The sequence below is a fragment of the Labrus bergylta genome, chromosome 3 (genome assembly GCF_963930695.1).
Source record: "Labrus bergylta chromosome 3, fLabBer1.1, whole genome shotgun sequence".
NCBI classification, from domain to species: domain Eukaryota; kingdom Metazoa; phylum Chordata; class Actinopteri; order Labriformes; family Labridae; genus Labrus; species Labrus bergylta.
In genome coordinates, this window is record NC_089197.1 from 8,012,486 (window position 1) to 8,036,360 (window position 23,875).

Below are 23,875 nucleotides of genomic sequence, written 5' to 3' on the forward strand. Positions count from 1 at the left end.
AAGGGACTGAAGATGACAACAAGACACAGAAGATGTCAACAACACATGTAAGAATACAACAAGACACTGGAAACCAGAACAACACATTTAAAGACAGAGTACTGTTGTTCGTCGTGTTGGTGGTTTGCTGTGTTTGTGTTGGTTGTGGTAAAAATTGAGTTGGTGGTGTGAGTTTTCTTGACGTTGATGGTGTTGTTTGTGGTATCAGTTGTGTTAGTTCTAGTGTTAGTTGCAAGAAGTGCTTGTGTTTGTTGTGTTGATGTTGGTTGTGTTGGTTTGTTGTATTTGTGTTGGTTGTGTTGGTGGTGGTGTGAGTCTTGATGTTGGATGTGTTGGTTGTGGTACAAGTTGTGTTGGTTGTAGAGTTAGTTGCGTTAGTGGTGGTGCAAGTAGTGTCAGTATGTGTTATTGGTAGTAGCTGTGTACGTAGTGTGGTGTTTGTTGAGTTGATATTGTTTGTGTTGGTTGGTTGGGTCTGGGTTGGTTATGGTTTAAGTTGTGTTTGCTGTGCTGTATGTTTTGTTAGTGGAGGTGTTATAATGTGGTGTGGTGATAGTTACAGTGTTAGTTTCATAGAAGGTGGTGTAAGTAATGGAGAAGTTTCCTGTGTTGATGCTGGTTGTGTTGGTTTAAACTTAAACTCCGTTCATTGTGTTGGTGGTGTTGGCGTTGTCTTGATTTTGGATGTGTTGGTTGTAGAATTAGTTGTGTTAGTGGTGGTTAAGTATTGTCTGTGTTTGTTGTAATGTTGTTGGTTTTAGTGTAATTGTGTAAGTTGTAGCATTAGTTTTGTGGTGGTTTACTTGTGTGTGGTAATTGTTGTGTTGAAGTTGGTTGTGTCCGTTTGCATGTTGGTCTGGGTTGGTTTTTGTTTAAGTTGTGTTTGCTATGTCTATGTTGTGTTGGTGGGTTTGTTAGGTGTTTTGGCTGTAGTGTTAGTTTTGTTAGTGGTGGTGTAAGTATTGTCTGTGTTTGTTGTAATGATGTTGGTTTTGTTGGTGTGCTTATATTGTTAGTGAAGTTGGTGTAAGTGGCGGTGTTACTTTTATGTGCATGGTTGTTTTTGTGTTTGTGGGATGGTGTAAGTGGTTTTTGTGTTTTTGGGATGGTGTAAGTGGTATTAATGTTGGTGTAAGTTGTGTTAGTGGTATGGGTTTTTTTTTTGTGTGTGTGCTGTTACTGTCAGTCTTGATGCTAGAAGTGTTGTTATTTATGGTCTGTTCTTTGTTAGTAATGTTGCTATCAGAGTTTTTTAAACTCGCCATGTCAGTCATTGTGTTTATAGTTATTATTAGTGCATGTGGTGACTGTGTAAGTGCTGTTGGTTGAGTTGTAGGTGGAGAAGTGTAAGTATTATCAGTATGTGTTGGGGTTGTTGTGCTGTTAGTGGCATTGGTTTTATTAGTGTTAGCCTAGTTGATGGTGGCATTGGTGAAGGTGTTAGTGGTCATAGTGTTTGTGTTAGCCGTGTTGATGGAAGTTAAGTTGGTGGTGGTGTCATGGTGACATTGGTAATAAAGTTGGAGTTACTGGCTCGGGTGCTGTTTGTGGTGATGGTGTTAGCAATGCTGTAAGAGCAGTCAGGGCCATTTGATGTTTAAGTTGTGTTATTTGTCCTGCCAGCGGATGGACACAGAAACCTCGAGCTCTGTCTGAACTCAATAAATCAGCTTACACCAGCACAAACTACGTGTTCACAGATTAGTCAACACTCAACATGTGTACGAGACAGACTTGAAGTTTGGTGATTTTTCTACTATAATGGTTGAAACGTCAAACCAACACTTCTGACTGCAGTTAGTGGGTTAACAAAAAGAGCTTATTCAAACCTCTGTTGAGCAGCGTGGTGCCTACAAAACAAACAATACATCATAAACATACAGTCTGACCTTAAAATCAGTTTTAGTATAAGTAGCATCAGCATATATTTTAATAATCATTGTTCTCGTTGCATTCAGTGCTGTCAGCCCCTCAACTCAAGCTTTATTCTTTTATTCAAAATTCCTATTTTACTTTGACGGACGTTAGAAAGAGTCGAGTCCTTGTCATCACAGTGTCACTGTTCTTGTTTGAATTGATATAAGATCAATAGAGACGTATTGCTACTTTCACATCTTGCTCGCCAAGCAGTTTCACCCGATGTGGTTTAAGACATGTCACCTGTTCATTGGTTTTAACATTTGATGAGCTGACCAACCTGTTCTCAAAAGCCAAGTATTTCAAAGTGTTTCTAACACTGTCAAACCACATATTAAATCAAAATGTTTACTCCAGTTTGTACCAAAGCTACTGAGAATAACATGTACCGTATTTTCCGCACTATAAGGCGCACTTAAAAGCCTTTAATTTTCTCAAAAAACGACAGTGCGCCTTATAATCCGGAGCGCCTTATTTATGGATCAATTGGTTAGTTGGTTGATCCATACTGGTTGTACACGGCGCTCAGCGACACTGACTCGGATAATGACGAGAGGGAGCCGGGCATGTTGGATGCCGTACTCGCCCAACTGTTCAATTCGGACACTGAAGAAGAAGAATTCGAGGGATTCGTGGACGGGGAATGAACTGAAAAAGTGAGCTTTACGTGTTACACGTAACTGAACAATGTTGAGTTATGCACTAACGCAGGGGTGCCCAACCTTTTTTGAACCAAGATCTACTTTTAAAGTTACCAGTCTGCCGAGATCTACCAGTCCACATAGTGAGCCATAGCCTTTACCAACAGCCTACCAACGCATTTAATACTCACACAACAAACAGAAAATAATAAATGAGAGTTCTGTAAAAAATAATGCAGACTACAGACAACAGCAGGCTGCTGTGAGATGATTTTGCTTTTGTTAAATTAGCTGCAGACACGGTGAGAGTGAACGGAGTAAAGTCCAACCGACTGTTTGACCGGGTCACGTGTGTTCCCACCTCGGTCCGTACGGATCACGGATCAACTGTGTGCTGTAGCACTAAAAGTAAAAAGTAAAAAGGTTTGCGTGGTGGCTGGCGCTCCAGTGCAAGTGTGTGTGTGTATGTGTGTGTGTGTGTGTGTGTGTGTGCGTGTGCGTGTGCGTTTGCGCTGTTTGTTGGTGTGTCTCGTGCCTCGCGATGCTCACAGTCATGACAGCAGAGAGGAGCAGAGAAAAGTAGCTGCAGTTTCATCAAATGTGCTTAATACTCGTAGCATAGTTTCTATATATGACTTTTTGGTAAAACATTTACCCCCCCGGTTTTACTTGCACGTCCTTGCGCATGCCTGCACTCTCTCTTGCGCGCGCTCTCTCTCTCTCGCTCTCTCGCTCGCTCTCTCATGCACGCAGCAATTTCATGAATAAATGAAAAATTAAATACACACAGGTCGGAATTATACTTGGGCTCCCAACACAGGTATCGTGTGTGGGAAACAGTGCAATGAGATGAAATTGAAATCACTTTTCTATTTTACAATTGTATTTTATATTGACAAAACATCTCGCGATCGACTGAGAATCAGTCAGCGATCTACCTGTCGATCGCGATCGTCTGTTTGGGCACCCTTGCACTAACGTTTGAATTAGCGGTATCAGACTGTGTTTCTTTTACGTGTTTACAACTGAACAAGGCTGGGAGATATTGTGAATATGCACATTAACGTTTGAACAACGTTGAGTTATTGTGAATGCACTACGTATAAAACTACGTTTTGAGAGTTAAGAGAAACGTCAAAGAAATAATTTATTATTTGGGGAAATCGTCTTATGTACTTTTGTTTTTGTAGTTTTATACGTTACGTTTTATACGTATTTATATTTATATATTCACAATATCTCCCAGCCTTGTTCAGTTGTAAACACGTTCTATTCAATGCGCCTTATAATCCGGTGCGCCCTATATATGAAAACAGTTCTCAAATAGGCCATTCATTGAAGGTGCGCTTTATAATCCGGTGCGCCTTATAGTGCGGAAAATACGGTAATCCATCCAAAAAATAAGAAACCAAACTGTATTTCAGTTGCTGTAAAACATGGTTCTGTTTAGACCGCTTCGTTGAACCATCACTGTGAGAGTGAGTTATATACAGGTATGGTTAAAGTATAAAAGAGAGCAGAGAGTCGAGCTCACCAGTCAAGTCGTGCTCAGAGAAGCTCTGCAGGTCTTTGATGACTTGGTTCACACTTGAGTTCAAAGTCTTCATCCTGGTGTAGACGTCGTCCTGGTTCTTTTGAACAATGTCCATGATTCCTCCGTGATGGATGACCGTGTCATTCAGACCAGAAACACACGTCCACAAACTGGAAACATGTCGGTTCAGTCCTGCAAGTCGAACATATAACAAGACACACTGAAACACGGACACGGTGTACATCATCTGTGCTCATGATTTCAACGAGAATCAGCTGGTACATGGTCAGTCTTCACTTAAGAGGAGGAGTAAACTACAAGTCCCAGAGAGCATTTCAGTCAGGATATCCACTTTTCCTGTTCAGGGTTAGGGGGGCTGGAGCCGATCCTACTTGTCATTGAGCAAGAGGCGGTGTACATTCTGGACTGGTCACCAGTCAATCACAGGATATATAGAGACAGACAACCAGCCACACTCACATTCACACCTACGGGTACTTTCAGAGTCACCAGTTAACCTAACGAGCATGTCTTTGGACTGTGGGAGGAAGCGGGAGTACCCAACGAGAACCCATGCATGCACTGGGTGAACATGCAAACTTAACACAGAGAGGCTCCTGTACCACAGGGATTCGAAACAGGAACCTCCTCACTGTGAGGCAACAGCGCTAAACTTTTTAATTTAATAATTTTGCTGTTTGCTGTCATCTCTTACCCACCCAGCTTCTGTTGTGCTTTCTAACAGCAGCACTCTCAGCTTCAATCTTCTAGAGTTAAAACGCCTTGTTGAATTTCTGAATACCTTTCAACTCAGTTATTGTTCCACCAGTGTTCCGGCTGACACAATAAGACTGGTTTGTGTATATAAATTACATTTAAAAAGGTATACTTAGAGGAGTTTTATCATGATGAATAAATACAGAAGGATCCATGAGAATGAACCTTACCTTCCTTGATCTTGAGGATGGAGTCAGAGACACTATCCAGCCTCCCACACACTCCCTCCAGCTTGGACAGCCTCTTCTCCAGCCCGTCTCCGGACCTCTTACAGTCTCCCATCTCCACCAGGAGTGTGCTCTCAAACCGCCGCACGTCCCGGTCCATCCCGTCCAGACGCTCGCGGCTGTCCTCGATGTGATCCGTCACCTCTTCCTGGATTTTGTCCAGCTCAGAGATGATCTTATCCTTGGTGTTTCCTGTTAGGATTCAGAGGATGGGTGAATGAATGAATGAATTGTAGCTCAGAAACGTGCAGTACTTAATGCATTGAGTCGATGTTTCCGAGGCTGGGCGCACCGAGGTCGGTGATGACGCTGCCGTGTTTCTGCACCGTGTGTTCCAGCCCCTTCAGAGTGTCGTTGATGGAGCTGAAGGTGAGGATGACTTCAGACAGTTCGCCCTGCAGAGTCTTCAGCTGGTTGTTGTTGATGGAGCCTCCGATCACGCTGTGGCCGTCTAAAGGCTTCTCAGCATCCAAACCAGGTCCCCGTCCACCAGTCCCACCAGTGCTGCCAGTACCACCACCTGGAGTGAGTTACAGATACAACTTCAATAATCCAGAAACCCCCTCCTCATTACATCCTGCATTCCTCTCTAGACCACCACCACCAGGGTCTAGACTCCATATTCTATCCAGCTATCAGCTGAATAGGATATGGAGTCCCCCTCTGAGTGTATGATGTCATCATGACTAATCCCCCAAACTGTTAAATAAATAATTGTTCACTCTTAATTAAGTATCTCCTGTTTAAAATGTCACAGTATAGAGGATCTGCTGCTGTGTTTATAGTACTTTGTGTTTTTGCTGTTTTGAAAACAGAAAGATTGGTTTCCAGCAGTATCTAAGGGGTCTGGGTTTCTCTGACCTGTGGGCGTGTCCGGGCCGCTTTTACATTGGCCGGTGCACCTCCGGACATCGTCTCTCAGCAGGCGGACTTCGTCCTCCAGGTGTGAGCAGACCTGAGAGCAGCCTTCTCTCCCCGAATCCAGTCGGAAGTGGATCCTGTTGATGTGGCTCTGCATGCGCCCCAGTGCATCCTGGGACTGATTCTTCAGCTTCCGCAGCTCGTCCTCCACCTTCTGGCACAGCTCAGAGTCGTGGCCCAGCATCTCCACCTCCGTCACGATGCGGTTGAAGTGTTCGCCGTGATCGCCCGTCAGAGCTTTGATCTTACGGACGTCATGGCTCAGGTCCACCACCTCAGAGATGATGATGACGTGTTAATATTCATAAAAAAAACAACAGTCTTTTCATAAATATTTATTTCTCATTTTCACTCTGACTTTGTTTTAGAGTCACTTTTAGATCAGTTTAAAATCACACCACAGTAGAAACACCATCTGATGGACACTAAAATATGAATTTATCTGGAGTGTGGTGCCTTCCAAACAAGCAGACATCATTAAGTGTTTTAAGATAATCCGTCTCACCTTGTCGAGCAGAGAGTCTCCAGACACCGACAGGTCTTTGAGCCGGGTGCTGAAGTGACGGATCTGATCCTCGTTGGCGATCACTCTCCACTCGAATGACTTATTTGTTGTATTTTCTCGTTCTCCTCCCATCCCAGACAATCCACCACTTGATCCTCCTCCTGTAGTTCCTCCTCTACCTCCTTGACTTCCTCCTCCTCCTCCCCCGCCTGCTCCCCCATCTCCTCTTCCTCCTCCAGTAGTCCCTCCTTGTCCTCCCTCTCCTCCTGCTCCCCTGTCACCACCACCTCCTCCTCCTCCTGTTTGTCCTCCCTCTCCTCCTGCTCCCCAACCTCCTCCATCACCTCGGCCACCGCTACCTCTACCTCCGCCTCCTTCTGAGCCTCCACAGCGGCACTCCTCCAGCCTGCGGCTCAAGACGATGGTGTTGTTTTCCAGCTTGGACAGCGTCTTGTCGTGGTCGCTCACCCTGTCCTTCACCATCCCCACGTCCAGCTCCACGTCTGCGATCCTGTAGGCCTGGTCATCGAAGCGTTCCAGGAACACCGTCCTCAGGTCTCCCAGCTCTCTGTGGAAGTAATCCTTCAGGTCGTTCTCCAGGGAGGAGCAGCTCCGCTCTGTCTCCTGCACTGTGTTGTTGATCCGCCGCTCCAGTTCCTTCAGCCGATTGTCTAGTCCATCCTTTGTCACCAAAGGATCTCGACCACCTCCTCCAACGCCACCACCACCCCCAAAACCTCCACCAAAAGGATCTTGACCACCTCCTCCAACGCCACCACCACCCCCAAAACCTCCACCAAAAGGATCTTGACCACCTCCTCCAACTCCACCGCCACCCCCAAAACCTCCACCAAAAGAATCTTGACCACCTCCTCCAACTCCACCGCCATCCCCAAAACCTCCTCCCCCGATGCCTCTGTCCTCATTGTCCCTGCTGCCACCAGCCCCGCCGAGCTCCTTGTCCAGGCGGTTGTTCAGGAGATCAAAGTTCTCTGAGGCCGAGCTGATTTTGCGCTCAGCGTCAGTGACGCGTCTTTGAAGGTCGTCCACAGTGTCACAACAGCCCTGTGAGCGCAGCACCTCCCGTCGCAGCCCGTCCTGGCCCTGCCGGTACCGTACGTCCATGGCATTTAGCTGCTTCTGCAGAGCTCGGATGCTCTCTCTGTCCACCTGCTGCTGTCTGCGCAGATCCTCCACACCGGCCTGTAGAACACAGAAACAAAGTGTGTTTTACTTCACCTGCAACGTAGTTCACAGTGTCAATCTTTAGAGTCATTTCAATTCTACCTTAAACACAACTCACTACAGAGACTCAGATCGAAGCGAGTGTATTTGTCTAATTTCCTGTCAAAAGTATCTCAAGACACTCATGAAGCCATGTCCACCTGACCTGATCTTTTTTCAAGGAATAAAAACTACAGTATGACAGCACCAAGCACCAAGCCCTGGCAGCACATCACCATGACCCTCATCCACCTCCACTGGCTCTCAATTAGATCCTGAATCAGATACAAAATACTCCTCCTCACTTTTAAATCCCTCCATGCCCATCAGTACCTCTCCAACATCCTACACCCCTCACACCTGGTCCCCATAACAACGGTCCTCAGACACTGGCCTGCAGCCCCACACACCAGACCAATGGAGGCAGGGTCTACTGGGTCAAAGCCCCCCCCCCCCCATCTTCTGAAACACCAGTTTGTTTTATATCTTGAAATTCCCCAAGTGGCTGTCACACTGTTACACCCAGGACCTGTCATTGACTCCCTGAATCATTTCATACACACTACACTAAGCTAAAGAACTGTTATCATGTCATACTTCTAGCCAGTGTTTATTTTTATATTGATTGGGGGCTGGGCTCAGCTTCAGCCCCCGGTGACTTCGAACAGGAAAAAGCAGATAGATTATGGATGGATGTTTCATTTTGTCACCTTACAGTATCTCAAACTTTAACATGTCTGATGCCTAGTCCTGTTCTGTGCATTTTGGATTTTCATACACACGTGTGTGGAAGCGTTCCAGGAACACCGTCCTCATGTGGAAAACGTCTGCCTACGAGTGAACTAGGCCTAAAGGTCCTGTTAAGGTTTTTGTTTGGCAGTTAATTGGTGTAAAGTTGACTTTATAATTACTACTCAATAGTTGTAGGTACATTTATTTATTGAATTTTTTTTTGATTTATTTTTAGGATTTTTGTGCCTTTATATGAGAGAGAGGTCAGAGGATAGAGAGAGAGAGGAATGACATGCAGGAAAGGAGCCACAGGTCAGATTTGAACCTGTGCTGCCCACTTGGAGGACCATAGCCTCCATGCATGGGGCCACCAGTGCCCTCATACATTGTATTTTTAATTTGATTTAATTCCTTTCTTTTCTCATTTTATTTACACTCTATGCCACTCTCTTCTCGTCTTTTTGAATTTCCCCACTTGGGATGAATAAAGAATGATCTAATCTTATCCTGAATAAGATTTTTATCCAGACCTGTCAGGTGAATCTGACTTGTGAATCGAAAGGTTGGAGTTTTGAAAGTGTAGTCTCTTTCAGTTCATTTTGAATTACAGGCTTATTTTGAAGACATTATAGGGAAGTCTGTTTTTGTCCTTTTAATTGTCAATCCTCCCTTACGTGTGTTTAGTTTTAATAAAGCTCATGATGATGTCATACCAACTTAAACCTGACAAGGTGCAACAGAGAATGATTGTTGAAGTACGTTCAAACACAAGCTCAAGTCAAAACCCCTCTGATCTTTAGATCCAACCACCTTAGAAAACATGTTTCATTATTAACCTCCATGTTTGTAACACTTATTAGAGGTGAATATGAGAGGATGTATAAATGTCATAACTTTAGACGTTGACCTTGCAATATTCCTTTTCACTGTGATAACTTTGTTTTGTGGCTTTATGTTTCCTGCATGTCAAATAAAAAATCTATAACGTATATTTTGAGTGTTTAAGATATTTAAGTTATCGACCTGTACAATATGTCCATATTCTTTATATTATCTGTAATCTAGTATAGCATGCTCACTGCACCTTAATCTGTATATTATAATCCTAAGAATACACTTATATTTAAAGCATTTATTTATATTTATTGCATCCCATTAATCCAGCCATCCATATATACCTAATAATTCACTTTTTTTAGTCTACATCTGTAAATTCTGTAATTACTGTACATAGCACAGACTCTTGCACTTTCTGCTTATTTGCACTTCTGGTGAGATGCCAAACCTCATTTCGTTACTCTATACTTGTATATGTGTAATGACAATAAAGTTGAATCTCATCTCATCTCATCTCATATATGAAAGCACACAACCTTTTTCGACTGAGAGAAGCATTTGCAGTTACACCACTTGGCCACAAGATGGCTCTGTTGACCAGCAGTATAGTAACTGTGTATTTCCATTATAGTGACACTAACATATTGTGTTCTCTCTGTAGGACACCAGAAAGAACAGCTACCAAGTCAGGAGTTTCTACCTCCATCACCAAAGTAGAGTCGTAGAGAAGTGGAAGATTATTACAGTCTGATTTATCAATAACAACTCTGAGCTGTTCCAAAAGTTTACCCCGACAACTCTGCTTCAGGAGTAAGACATTTCTCGCTCAGGTGGATGTGATACCTGACAGGAGGAACAGGACAGGGACACCCTCGTCTCCAGCTCCCTCAGGATCTCCTCCTTCAGCGAGTTCAGCTTCCCTCCGCTCAGTCCTCCTCCCGACGCGCCTCCGTCCAGGTCGTTCCCTTTCCCGTTCACCAGGTGGTTGTTGATGCTGACCAGCGTTTTATCATGAGCCTATTGGAACAGAGACAAGTCACTTTTATTCCCATTTAGACCGGACATAAAGATCAACTTATGGAGAGCTGTTTTAAAGAGCCCATATTATGCCCTTTTTGGGGTTCATATATTTAATCTATGTACCTACTAAAGTATGTTCACAATAGCTTAAAGTTCTTAAAAAGTGTCTGTTTTCATACTGCTGCTCCATGCATCGGCTCACTTCTGACTCTCTCTCTCTAAGGCTCTGAAGTGTCCACGTTCAGAGTCCCCACGTGTACCAAGTCTAATCTGATTGGTCGGCCTGTCGGCTCTGCCGTAATTGGTCAGTCGCTCAGTCTTTTCCGCAGCAAGTCCGAGTGAGCTGATGTGAGAACGCAGCAGGATATTTTCAGGAGAATTCACCTCGAGCCAATATGAGGGGGGAGTGACATTTATTTCCTGTGACTGCCGCACGGTGCAAAGAGTGTCTGCACGCAGCCGCTACGATCTCTTTGCATGTAATTAAACTGCTGCATTATGTTTTCTGTTCTCCTCCCGCTGTGAGGAGCATGTGTGAACAGCCAGGTCAGGAGAATGTCTGGATATATTCAGGAGTACAGATGTGAAAACGGCTAATGTGACAGTATCTAACCTGTGTGCGGTTGTCCAGCTGGTCCAGTTTGTTCTGAATGCTGTTAATTGTCTCTTTAATCTCTGGCTGAGCAGCATCAGCGGGGTTTCTTCCTCCTGAAGAGCCGGCTCCTCCCACTTCTCCTCCCGATCCTCCTCCTCCGCCACCGCGTCCTGGCTTGTTGACCTCTCGTTGGAAGTTCTCGTTCATGGTGGTCATGGTGGTCTGAAGGTCGTGGAGGTTCTTGGTCAGGTGCGTGATCTTCTCCTCCAGCTGCCTCACCCTCTCATTCTCTGCTCGGCCTGGAAATAATAAAACGCAGCAACTTTAGAGATTCAATCAGAGAAGCTTTTCCAAACACGAGAGCAAAGGCAGAGGTATACAACTGATAAAAGAATAAAAGCAATTCATGCTTTTAACCAGCAGGGGTCAGCACCGCTCACAGATTACCTCATGTTGTATCCTACACACAGGGTGCATCCCAAATCCCTCCTATCACTCCTCACTGAGAAGTTGTTCTTGTCTGCGTAGTCTGCACAGATATCCCTCTGGCTCTAATGTATGCCCCAAGAAGCCATGATTTATTTTGAGATTAAAGATGTTGCACTAGAAATGTTCCTTTCTGCTAAAAAATCGAGCATTTTAATATTGAACCTAATGGGGATTCCTTGGCCTTTGCATCCTGCCTCTAGTGGACACTCGAGGGATTGCAGGGACTGAGGTTGCTGCTATTTCTCATACAGTAAAATGACAGAGGACATAGAGGAAATTAGCTTGACGACACAGATTTTCACAGATCCTCTCTGAGGATTTATGTTCAAAATGGTCAAATGATTGTACATAAAGAGATCCTGCTCACCACTGTGTCCAGATCCAGAGCTGCCGCTTCCATATGCTCCTCCCCCCTGTCCTCCTCCTCCTCCTCCTCCTCCTCCATATCCTCCTCCTCCCTGTCCTCCTCCCCCTTGTCCTCCTCCTCCCTGTCCTCCTCCTCCATATCCTCCTCTTCCATGTCCTCCTCCCTGTCCTCCTCCTGCTCCTCCCTGTCCTCCTCCTCCTCCTCCCTGCCCTCCAGCTCCTCCCTGTCCCGGCCTGGGCTGAGGTCTAGTGGTTGATATCTGGGTTCCCGCTCCTCCGACTGGACTGTCATTACAGTCCTCTCCACTGTAGCCATGGCAACACTTCCACTCCATATCCGTCACCATTTTGTAGGCCACTTTGTAGCGCGGCTTCATGTACGTCCGATAGCTGCAGAGACATGAGAGACGAAGATATGTTTGATTTAAATAACCAAGACAAGAGTTTAAAAAAAATAGGAAATCTGAAGAGTTTGAACTAAGGATGTAACCATTATCTCTGAGTATGATACGATACAATTCACCACGCCAGGTTTAACATTCAATGTTTTCTCAATCCGATTAGGGGAATGAGTTAACGGTTAAATTTTTAATAAAGGAGCAATATATAACTTTGACACCTAGTGTTTCAAATGGGTACTGCAGTCCAAATTCTAAACATTATAGAGAGCTGTCTCCCTCCACCCCCTCCTCTCTAGAGTCGATGCTCACTCAGGTTGCCATGTGGTGGACACTAAAGCTTCAGTGTTTATCCAGCTCTGCATCGGTCTGTAAACCTTTCTGTGTTCTAACCTCTCTCCATTTTTCAAAAGCATTTTCAATATTGATCCTAGTTTGAGCACGTTTCTGCTCGTGGAGCTTATTAGAAACATGCAGAGGCTTTTTAGGTCGGGTACAATCACTTCTATCTGAACCACTTCTCTTGCCCGCTTCCATCGCTGCAACACCTGTTGACCTGATAACTGCTCTCATATCTGGCAAACCGAGGGGAGTCCAAAACGGCCGTGTGGGGGTTGCCTTAAAAGCGCATAACTTCTCTGGTCCAAACAAATCCAGAGCATTCAGGACCAGAGTCTAAAGTTAGAAGGAGGACATACTGGCTGCTGCATTGTTGTCAGAGAAGCCAGCACTTCAACATGTTTCCTTAATGTCTGATCATATAGTAAGCTCACTTTATAATATCAGCCACTACACATCTCACTGATTGGACCTTTAAATAATCGTTTTTCATTTACAGGTTTCCATAGCAATGTGTATGTGATAACTTAAACTTGTTGTTGTTATTTTGGTAAAAATGGAAAGAAACTACGATTCATTTCAACCAGTGATCTCAACCATCAGTAACTAAACTAAAGTATCAGACACCGACCTAAGCCATGACAGGTTAGATCAATATCTGTGTGTGTGTGTGTGTGTGTGTGTGTGTGTGTGTGTGTGTGTGTGTTTGTTTTTGTGTGTGTACTCACACCACCACCCTGCTGCACTGTCCGCTCCCCCAGTTGCAGGGATGATAGTCAGGCTTCACGTACGTTTCCACTCCGTCCTCGACCACACAGCTCACCGTCTTTGTCACCACGAACGCACACCAATTCCTGTTTGATACAAAAACACACACACACACACACAGATGTTAATTCAGGAGTTACCTGCAGGCAGCATTAACACATTTGAACCCAATCAGACAGGTGAGGATGTTAAAGGATATACAGGTGTGAAAGAAGACAAACAGAAACAACTGATAAGGTGTAGATTGTGATTTAAACTTGAAAGCTTTGAGGGAACATGATCTGCACCAATGATTGAATAAAAACATTTACCACATGACAGTTATGGAGCTCCCCCTGCTGACTGGCTGCAGTATAGCTAATTAAGCCGCCTCCTCCTTGTCAAATCAATTTGATAAAGGTCTGAAATCAATGCATACATTTTTTTTTTTTTTGGTATTGATCGTGTGCTATTTTCTCATGTTTTGTCAAGCTGGACTGACTACAACGACCTGGACACGAAGTCAGACAAGGAAATGCACAGAGTGTCCAGTTATTTTCAAAATAAAACACAATATACGGACTCACGATCGTATTTTCCTTCACTTTATATCAACATGACGTCAAAAACCGACACAGAATGAAGAACAAATCATCATCAGAAAGACAAAGCAACATGCTTGCATGTTTAACTCTGATTTTGTAGTTCTCATGTGATGTGTGTACAGCTGCGCTCACCAGAAATGAATCCAGGGGCAGCAGGACGGAACAAAACCTTGGCTCTGGAAATTAGGTGTAAGACGTCTCAGATAACCAATAAATAGTAATATCCACCTCTTGAACTCAAACATTTAACTTTTTTATCCGTCCTCTAAAACCGTTTGCATTCACTTTTTGATCCGAAGATTCTTAATGTTGTAACCTTGACTTCAGTTTACCGCTAGTCCCCCCTTCAAAATAAAAGCAGGGTTGTATCCGAACAGGAAGTAAAATACCCCGAGCTTAAAACAGTACAAAAATACAAAATAAACAACAATTGGAGTGGGTGCGGTTTATAATCTATACACATCCAGCCAGCAGGGGGAGCTATTAAAGTGTTGGCTTCACTCTTAGGCGGCTGTTGCTCCGTCCATCTTAATATACAGTCTATGACACTGACCTGAACTACAAAGCCTACATACTCATATTTAACTAAAGAGGTCTCACTCTGTCTAATTTATTCATGACTTTTCTTAACAATCAACTTAAGGGAGGTCTGACTCTGTCTAATTTATTCATGACCTTTCTTAACAATCATATACAGCATAAGGGAGGTCTCACTCTGTTCCTTTCTTGTTATAAACACTGATGACAGAGTGTCTCGCTCCGCCTGTTATCAACATGACTTATTACAATCACTCAGCGACACTGAGGGTTAAAAAAACCTTTCTTAAGGATATTTTCGTTAAACAAAAAACATCTGTTTGGGTCAAATGAGGTCAGGACTGAGCATGTGCAGATGTTCTGGAGTAGTGTCTCTTTTTTCCACACAGCTCATCTCTAAGTGTTTATTTAAATGTTTCTCACATTTAAGGGTGTCGAAATGTTCAATACTTTACCACATGTATTAAAACAATACATTATTTGTTATTTTAATGATGAATAGTACTGAAACTAACTTCTATTTCAGAAGACAGGTGCGTAGGATTCAGATTCAGATTCTTTACTGTCCCACGAGGGGAAGTTTGTTTCGCAGCAGGAGCACACAGAAGACAACAAAAACACAAGGACAATATCACCGCAAAATCTAAATTATGACAAAGTTAAGAAATCAGACAACACAAGAAATAGAAAACATTGAATACCAAATCAGTCAAGAGCTCAAACCAAAATGGGAATTCCAAGTCAGTAAAGTGCAAAGTGGAGGTGTGCAAATGTCCTCACAGAAGCTCTAAAACGACGACCTGAGGGTCAAAGGTCAAACTCACTCTGAAGTGGGTGATTTGAGTAGACCAGTATAGCCTTAGCTCTCCTCAGGCCCTGCTGGTCATAAATGGTCAGAAGCCCAGCCTGACCACCTCCCTGATATTCTGCTGCTTGTTGTGACAAGCTTCCTAACTGTGTTCTTATTGGTTAAGCTTCCAAACCATGCAGCGATACAAAAATGTAAAACAGATTCAATTAAATGTTTATAAAAGAGAGTCATCATCTCAGAAGGAACATTCAAATATAATAATCTTTGCTGAACCTTTTTAGAGGTAGTGTCGTCATGAAGTTGAAAACACAATCTAACACCTAGATATTTGTCGCTCTCCACAATCTCGATATCAGCTGATTTAATAACAGTTGGTATTTGACTTGGAGGGGACTTTCTGAAATCACTGATTTAGAAGAGGATTGAATTCATCAAAAGTTGCATTCAAACATTTTCAGTAATGAAAGGTTGCCAAAGTATTTGTGGAATTTAACCAGTGTGCAGAGGTTTGCCTGAAATGTCTGGTATATAAAAACAAAGAAAATGACCCAATACTGGGGACCTGGGACTTATATAGTTGTTGCCTTAGTAACAAAACAGGCACCAATAGTATCTGTTTTTTATCAGAAGTTTAAAAGTGATCTGGTATAGTGACACCCTTACTCCCACAGATAGTTAAAGGCACGGTTGGTAATTTTCAAAAACTAGCATGATTTTGAAAGTAGCATTCCCTCAGTGCTCCATCTGCACCCACCCCCCTCCCCTCTGTGCTCCCTCTAAAGCCACGCCCCCTCACTTACATGCACAAGCGCCGTTGTTCCAAAAGCGGACCTCAGCTCATTGCTTTGAGTGTGGGCTCGTGCATGCAAGGGGTAGAGAACGAGCAGGGAGACAGAGAGGCGCCTGATTGGTTCATCAGATTGGTACCTCGTGGCAGACATTGGTTGAAGTTTTTACAGGCTTACAGCTGCTACAGATGACGGTTTTTCTTCATTCCTTTTTCAGAGAACATGAGTTATTAATTTCTGTCAGGACCTAAAGACAATTTCAACCAAAATCTTAAAAAGTGTATCTGGAGAAAATGACAAACCCTACCTACTAAAAAACAAGCCCAAGTTACCAGAGGACACTTGCAGTGAATTCATGCAAAAATAAGATTTTCATTTCAGACAAATCTTTGACATTTTCTCCTTACAACAATGCTTAAACAATCAGTCACAGAGGTCGGTCCACTAAACCATAATGTTCGAGTTCTTTAGAGCTGTTCAAGGGCAACAATTGTTCTCTGACATTTTTGAGGGTTTTGACTCGCTTTGACATTCAAATGCTGAACTAAAGTTCAAATAAAGAGCACATGAAAAGAGCAAAAGAGCCCGAGGCACAGCGGCTGCATTTTCTGCTTTAACAACTCTTTATTACGGTTATTAATTCAGTGTATAAATGAAAACATTGTGCAGATCATCTGACACTTTCTCACACACACAGAGACCGATTAAACACAGCCGTACACATTAAGTGTTTGTGTGTGCGTGTGTGTGTGTGTCATACTGTGACTGAAATCACAGGAAATGTTCAGCGCATGGTGCTGATGTCATCGTGGTGTGATAATGAGGAGTGTGTTTCTGTGGGCCATGTTGGAGCAAACGGACTGTGTGTCTTTGTGTCTTAATTTAATTGTGATGATTTATTTTTTCCGGGCTGCAGAACAGGAAGCAGGACTTTACATTTCTGCAGCTTGAGAAACAAACTGATGTCAAACGTCCAGATAACGAGGCTGCTTTTACTTCAAAGAAAGGGGAAAAAAAGACCTCAGAACAAACACAAGTCCATACAGACGAGTTAAATCTACGTTTTCTACAGTAAGAGGTTTAAAAACGTATTTTATATCAGTGATTTCTACTATAATATCCTGTATGCCCTGGTGATGAACCAAGCGGCAACCTCCGGTCTTCAAAAATGAAGTCAATGCTGGAGTGCAGAATCCTGCAGTTCCTCGAGTGTCCACTAGAGGCTGGCTGCAAAAGCACCAGAGGTCACATACACACCCATTCTAAAAAGCAGTTTTTACAGCAGAAATTAACACGTTTACAGCCTGGTTCAAAAAAACAAATAGGACCGATTAGTTATTGTCCTCATGGGCACACACTGCATGGTGGGGCAGTGGTTAGCGCTGTTGCCTCACAGCGAGGAGGTTCCTGGTTTGAATCCCTGTCTGACAGGAGCCTCTCTGTGTGGAGTTTTCATGTTCTCCCCGTTCACGTGTGGGTTCTCTCCGGGTACTCCGGCTTCGCCCACAGTCCAAAGACATGCTCATTAGGTTAACTGGTGACTCTAAATTGCCCATAGGTGTGAATGTGACTGTGGCTGGTTTCTATATGTCAGCTCTGTGATTGGCTGGTGAACAGTCCAGGTTGTAACCCCGCCTCTCGACCAATGACAGCTGGGATCGACTCCAGCCCCCCTGTGACTCTGATAATGGTATAGATATAGAGAGTGGATGGATGGTTACTATTTACTGCTGAAGTTCTATCACAAGTAGAGTGAGTCAGTTTCTATTTTGCATGCTGGGCCTGTTGTTTATAAAGCAGTCTGCATTCTGTCTTCTCGTGCATGCTCGCTCATATTTTCCTGCAGACATCAGCTGTTCATATTTATCCAATAGCAGCGTAACATTCCCTCATTGTCAGCCTATAAAACTGCTGCTGTGTCTTTAAATACTCTTTCTCTGTTTCCAGAGACACCGCCCATCTGTGCCAAGTCTTTGATGTTTCATCACCATCATTATTTCATCCGCCTTGGCAGCGGCCGTCCACCGACACCTCCACCACCCGCGTCTGGACTCCACGTGGGGATAAATCCTTGCTGCTCACAGCAGACGCCCTTCCATTACAACATCTCCCTGTGGACTCTTACCGCTAAAACGTTCTGACAATAATTAAATACCTCATCGTCTGTTCAAATAAATAATCATCTTCACTTTATTTACTCATCTCTCGTGATTTAAATCATTTTCTAACGTTGTTTCTTTTGTCAAAGTCTGTACAAATGAACTGTTAATGTCAGTGAAGTGTTTGGATTTAAAGATGAACGATCTGATGAAAAGAAAAAATACATTTACAAAGCTGGTATGGAAGCATGAAGAGGACAATCATCAATACATTTATTTAGTTTTACCCTGACAACAAGCACATTTTGGTTGTTTTTCAGAGATCTCAACATATTTATCTCTTTATCTTGTCATAACAAAGTTGCTTCTCCGGGGATAATGACTTCATTTCTGTTGTGTCTCAAGAAATGAAGAAATCATTTATTATCATGGAAAAAAAACAGCTTTGTTTTTAAGAGATAACGAGATGAATAATGTTGAGAAAACAACGGAAGCCACTGGCTTGTCTCACCTTCAAATAAAATGTATGTACGCCTATAGGGCGAGTGACATCAGAAACGCTGACTCATCAAAAACTAAACATTTCCTGCAAGACTGCAGTCAACGTGAGGTCTGACAGAAGTCAAGTCAAGTCCTTTTATTTGTATAGCACATTGAAAACTGCCTGAGCTGACCAAAGTGCTTCACAGGGAGAAGCAAAGGAAGGAAATAAGATACTTCCAACACCTTTAAGAAAAAGCTAAAGACCCAGCTCTTTCTTGAACATGTACACACTTAATGATGATGATGGCGATATTTAGGATGGTTATGATGCTGATTGTTGTTGTTGATGACGAAATATTAACTTCAATTTAAAAAACAACAACAACTGTGCTCTGACTCTGGTCACTTCCTGTCAGCACCTGTGTGTCCAATTGGACTTAAAGCTGTTGACGTTGTTTCCTCTTTTCTAGATCCTCGCTTGTGTTGTACTCTCTGATGTTTGTCACTTTGGATTGAAAGTCGTCTGATAAGTGAACTGTATAATTGCAGAATCGATACGTATCAATATTGTTATAAATACAGAAGTTATCCCACATAAATTCAGTGAGTTTATGTGTAGGCTTAACCATGGGAAACTAACATTTGAATCATACAGTCAAATGTAATTATTTTATAACTACGTTTATTTTAAGCTCTGGCCCACATACATTTTCATGTTATCCATTGTAATAGCATAGAATGTCCTTATTTTACTAATTCAACTGTGTAAATACTGTTTATAATTTATGCTAACGAGTAACTGGGACTGATGCCCTTTGTAACATGAGCGCCCTCTGCTGGGGCTCGTGCAGACTTGAGCGGTGCAGCCCATGTCTGCACTTTGCTGTCCCCGTGGTAAGTTTATGTGTAAATAAGCTCCGCAAAAATACTATAAAATAAGTTCGTTTTTCTTGATGAAAGTAATATTTTTCCATTTAATATGTTAAAGAGAATGTCTGAAATTATTGTCAAACTTATCTATGATTATATTACTGTTTTCGAGTCATTTAGGCTCGCCACGTTGTTGTGTTTTGCTAGCTAAAACTGTAACTCCTGATCTCCGTGGTGTCGTTTGCTTAACAGTTAGCTCAATTATTTGTTTCTCTGTTTTAGCAGTGTTGGAGCTTATTACTGTCTAGAAGAGTGGCCGTGTGTTTGATTCATCACACAACGCAAGAGAGAGTACACAACCGCTCTGAGCTCCTTTCTGGTCTTCCAAAAAACACAACAAATCGGCTTCAGCGACTACAAAACTCTGCCGCACGAGTACTGACAAAGACCAGAAGGAGAGCACGCATCACACCTGTTTTAAAATCTTTACACTGGCTGCCTGTTAGTTTTCATGTTGATTTTAAAATTCTTTTATTAGTTTATAAAGCATTACATGGCCTTGCACCAGACTACCTATCAGATATGATTTTAGCTTATGAACCAGTATGGCCCCTCAGATCCTCCAGTTCCTCTCTCTTAGTTGTTCCACAGAGCAGGACAAAAACCTTAGGCGATGCTGCTTTCAGCTGTTACGCTCCGAGACTGTGGAACGACCTTCCTGAGGGTCTGAGAGGAACCCAGAATATCGAGATTTTTAAACGCAGTCTTAAAACTCATTTATTCAGTCTGGCTTTTATATAGTGTTTTATATCAATTCAAATCGTAACATTACTGTATTGTCTTTTTATCCCACTACAATTTTAAATATTTTCCTCTTATGTATTTATTTTAATATCTTGTTGCTTTTATGTGTCATATTTTATTATATTTTATTTTTATACATATATTTTATTTTTAATTCTTATTGGTGTGCATTGGTCTCTCAATATTTTTAATCAATTTTATTAACTACTTTTCGTCAATAACTTTTCTGCAACTCTTGTTAAGCACTTTAAACTGCAATTTAATTTGTCTGAAAGGTGCTATATAAATAAAGTTTGATTGATTGATTGATACATTTGTCCTGATTGAACGAGCTTGAGCTTCTCCTGGCTGCATCACATTGATCGTGCAGCATGGCCACAATACTGAGGCCTCCATTCAACAGGGAAAATGTAGTGCGGAGAGTGGAAAGCTTTGTTTGTTTGTTTCCATGAAATATTTGTTCTAAATTACTGCGATAAATCCAGACTGTTGCGATTTGTAATTTACAAATGCTCATATATTTATAGCATTTATTTATATTTATAGCATCCCATTAATCCAGCCATCCATTTATACCTAATAATTCACTTTTTTTAGTCTACATCTGTAAATTTTGTAATTACTGTACATAGCACAGACTCTTGCACTTTCTGCTTATTTGCACTTCTGGTGAGATGCCAAACCTCATTTCGTTACTCTATACTTGTATATGTGTAATGACAATAAAGTTGAATCTCATATTCTGATAAACATAAATTGGGATTCATTGTGCAGCCCTACTTCTAACTGATGGAAAGGTTGCACCTGTGTTTGAAAGGACAGCCATGATGGTGTCGTTGGTATCTAGGAGGACATCTTTGACTTCCACTTTCATCTTTAAAAAAAGAACTACACCCCTCAGTGACGATGTGCTCGGAGTCTGAAGGTTCAATGTGTCTGATTCAGAACAAAAACAGTAGTCACAACGATCGGCTGACACAGCTCAGAGAGAGGTTTAAGAGCTGCAGATTCCTCGGACAGAATGACTCCACAGTATTCATAGAGACAAGTTAAGCCCTGGTCCGATCTCCGGTCATTTTATCCTCTGCATCAGGAGCAGCTGTGTCCTTTCGACCTCCAAAACCCAGAGGTAGAGAACCGAATGAAAAGAGCTGATAACAGAAAGAAGGACGTCCGTTAGAAGGAAAAAAGCATGAATAAAAATACCCTGGAAACAATATTTGACAAGTTCACATGTAAGAAAAAAAACTTTTCTACAAGAAAAGCATTTTCAGTTTCTTCCAATGTGCAATCTGAAAGTATTGGTGCCAAAAAAAGCAAATTTAGCCTCTTCTTTCTGAAATGACCTAAATGCAAAAGAGCCATGGGTGCCACAATTGCCACAAAAAGATACAGAAACAAAAGGACACGTCCCTTAATCACCACATTCCCTTCTTCAGACAGAAGTCAGCAAAGACCTGATCATCTGATGTTCTCAAGATGATCTTGCCAGATGTTCCTGTGGTGTGAGGTGTTTTACGAGTCATTTTAACCTCCCCGATCTGCTCGGAAGACGATCGGGCTGCTCGGATTTGAGCTTGTATCGTTCTTTTATCGTCTTCTGACTACTCAAAGTAGTCAGACCTGGTCACACCTACACATTCACACCTACACATTCACACACTGATGGTAGAGGCTGCTGTGTAAAGAGACCATCAGAGGTAACTAATCCCATTCATACACACTCATACACCGCAGACGAATCAGCGGGAGCAATTGGGGGTTAAGTGTCTTGCTCGACACATCGGACATATTGCTGCAGGAGCTGGGGATCGAACCTACAACCTTCCGGTTAAGAGACGATCATCTCGTATTCAATATTTACGATCAGAAATCCTTTTGTGTGGGGAGAACACCGAGGATGGCCAATCAAAGACTTACATGGAAGGAGCCACTAGCCAATCGGGAAGCAAGCTGACTGAAGCAGGAAGCACAACGAACATAACCATGGTGACGACAGTCAAGTCATGTGTGGGCTCTCTCACATTTTTAAAATCATACAAGATTTTTGAAATCTTTCAGTGTGTGCGAGGCCGGCCACCAGGATAGAGACAGAGCAATAAATCCATCGTCCAAAACCTCGCTTCGATACTTGAGGCTTCAAAAAAATCGTCCACAAACCGATGGGTGCTGTTGCATTCGATATTTCGACTCAGAAAAAAACATCAGTTCTGTGAGGGCCAATCAGAGAGCAGGATTGAGTGTGGAAACTGTTCTGTAGAAAACATCAAAACATTGTACCACTGATGTTTCAGCTTTTTCATATTGAAGAGAAAATCTAACCGTGCAGCGGAATCTGTGGAGAAAACTACAGATTTTTATGCCTGCAGGACACACACATCTACACACACACACACACACACACACACACACACACACACACACACACACACACTCACACTCACACACACACACACACACACACACACCGTGCGTGATTGATGTCACTCTCTCTCTACAGGAAATGAGTCACCCGGGCGTTTGTTTCAGTTTTCTGCTGGTGACATCACTGCTGCTTCAGTGCCAGTGTGAGTGTGTGTGTGTGTGTGTGTGTGTGTGTGTGTGTGTGTGTGTGTGTGTGTGTGTGTGTGTGTGTGTGTGTGTGTGTGTGTGTGTATGTGTGTGTGTGTGTGTGTGTGTGTGTGTGTGTGTGTGCGTGAGTGTGTGTGTGTGTGTGAGTTCCGCCCCTGAATAAAAACTGATAACTGCAAACTAACACAGACTCCCGATGTCTTTATCGCTCTAACACAGATTGTTTTATCTTGTTTTGGTTGTCTCTTTACTTTGAGCCTTCTGTTCTGTTGAGTTTTAAACTTTGGCCATGTTGGAAGTTTGATACTGCTTTCTATTTAAACCAAACTGCCTTCAGTACAGAGTTTCTGTCTTTTTTTCTTCAGTGTCCTGTTATTCTCTTTGTCTTATACCTTTCCCCTGGCAGCAGTTTAAGCCAATAAAAATGACTGTTATGGTCTCTTTTGCTTTCATGAGTCACAAGCATGCATCAGTCTGTTTTATAAGTGTTTAAAAATCCCACACAGGAGCTAGATATTTCATCAAAGGAGTATAATATAAGTAGCTAAATACTTTCTGCTACTTCTGTGATTACCAAAGTAAAACCACTGTGTCTATTTCACAATAAAAGCCTCATGCTGGTCTGCAGGTGAGCAGCTCTAAACGAGAGGCAGCTGCAGCAGGAAGCGAGCAGCTGACAGTGACCCGTCAGCGGTATAATGTACAGCTGATGTGTGCAACATGATGTCACCTGGCTTGTCTCAGCATCAGCCAATCAGATACATACGAGCGCTCCTGAGCTTTTGGGGGTTCGGGGCCTTGCTCAAGTCCTGTCCTTGAGTTTTGTAGCTCATTAATGATTAAACTGATTATCGATTGTTAACGTGTTTAATATGAGTTAAAAAAAAATGACTGAAATTTGCAGTCCTAATTTAAACAATTCTCTCTTTGCCTTGTGGTTTAAAATACGATTGAAGATAAGTTTCAAAACTATTGATTGGTACAATAAGAGAGATCGGGTTGTTTCAGATGAGTGGTTTTGCAAATTGAACATTTGCC

The 23,875-nt window shown here is 42.6% G+C and overlaps 1 protein-coding gene across 2 annotated transcripts in view; it reads right to left on the reverse strand.

Moving 5' to 3' along the window:
• The window catches only part of LOC110003655 (EMILIN-1-A), a 34,556-nt gene that overhangs the window by 4,861 nt on the left and 5,820 nt on the right, over positions 1-23,875 (reverse strand). The window contains exons 2-11 of one of the 2 annotated variants that reach the window (XM_065952589.1): positions 13,251-13,376; positions 11,787-12,175; positions 10,949-11,229; positions 10,159-10,332; positions 6,523-7,725; positions 5,958-6,291; positions 5,389-5,616; positions 5,040-5,288; positions 4,093-4,284; positions 1,830-1,850 (exon numbers count right to left, since the gene is read on the reverse strand). In XM_065952589.1, coding sequence (XP_065808661.1) covers positions 1,830-1,850; positions 4,093-4,284; positions 5,040-5,288; positions 5,389-5,616; positions 5,958-6,291; positions 6,523-7,725; positions 10,159-10,332; positions 10,949-11,229; positions 11,787-12,175; positions 13,251-13,376 — 3,197 coding nt within the window. The remainder of the gene's footprint in view (positions 1-1,829; positions 1,851-4,092; positions 4,285-5,039; positions 5,289-5,388; positions 5,617-5,957; positions 6,292-6,522; positions 7,726-10,158; positions 10,333-10,948; positions 11,230-11,786; positions 12,176-13,250; positions 13,377-23,875) is intronic. The other variant, XM_065952590.1, reaches the window with a different exon arrangement.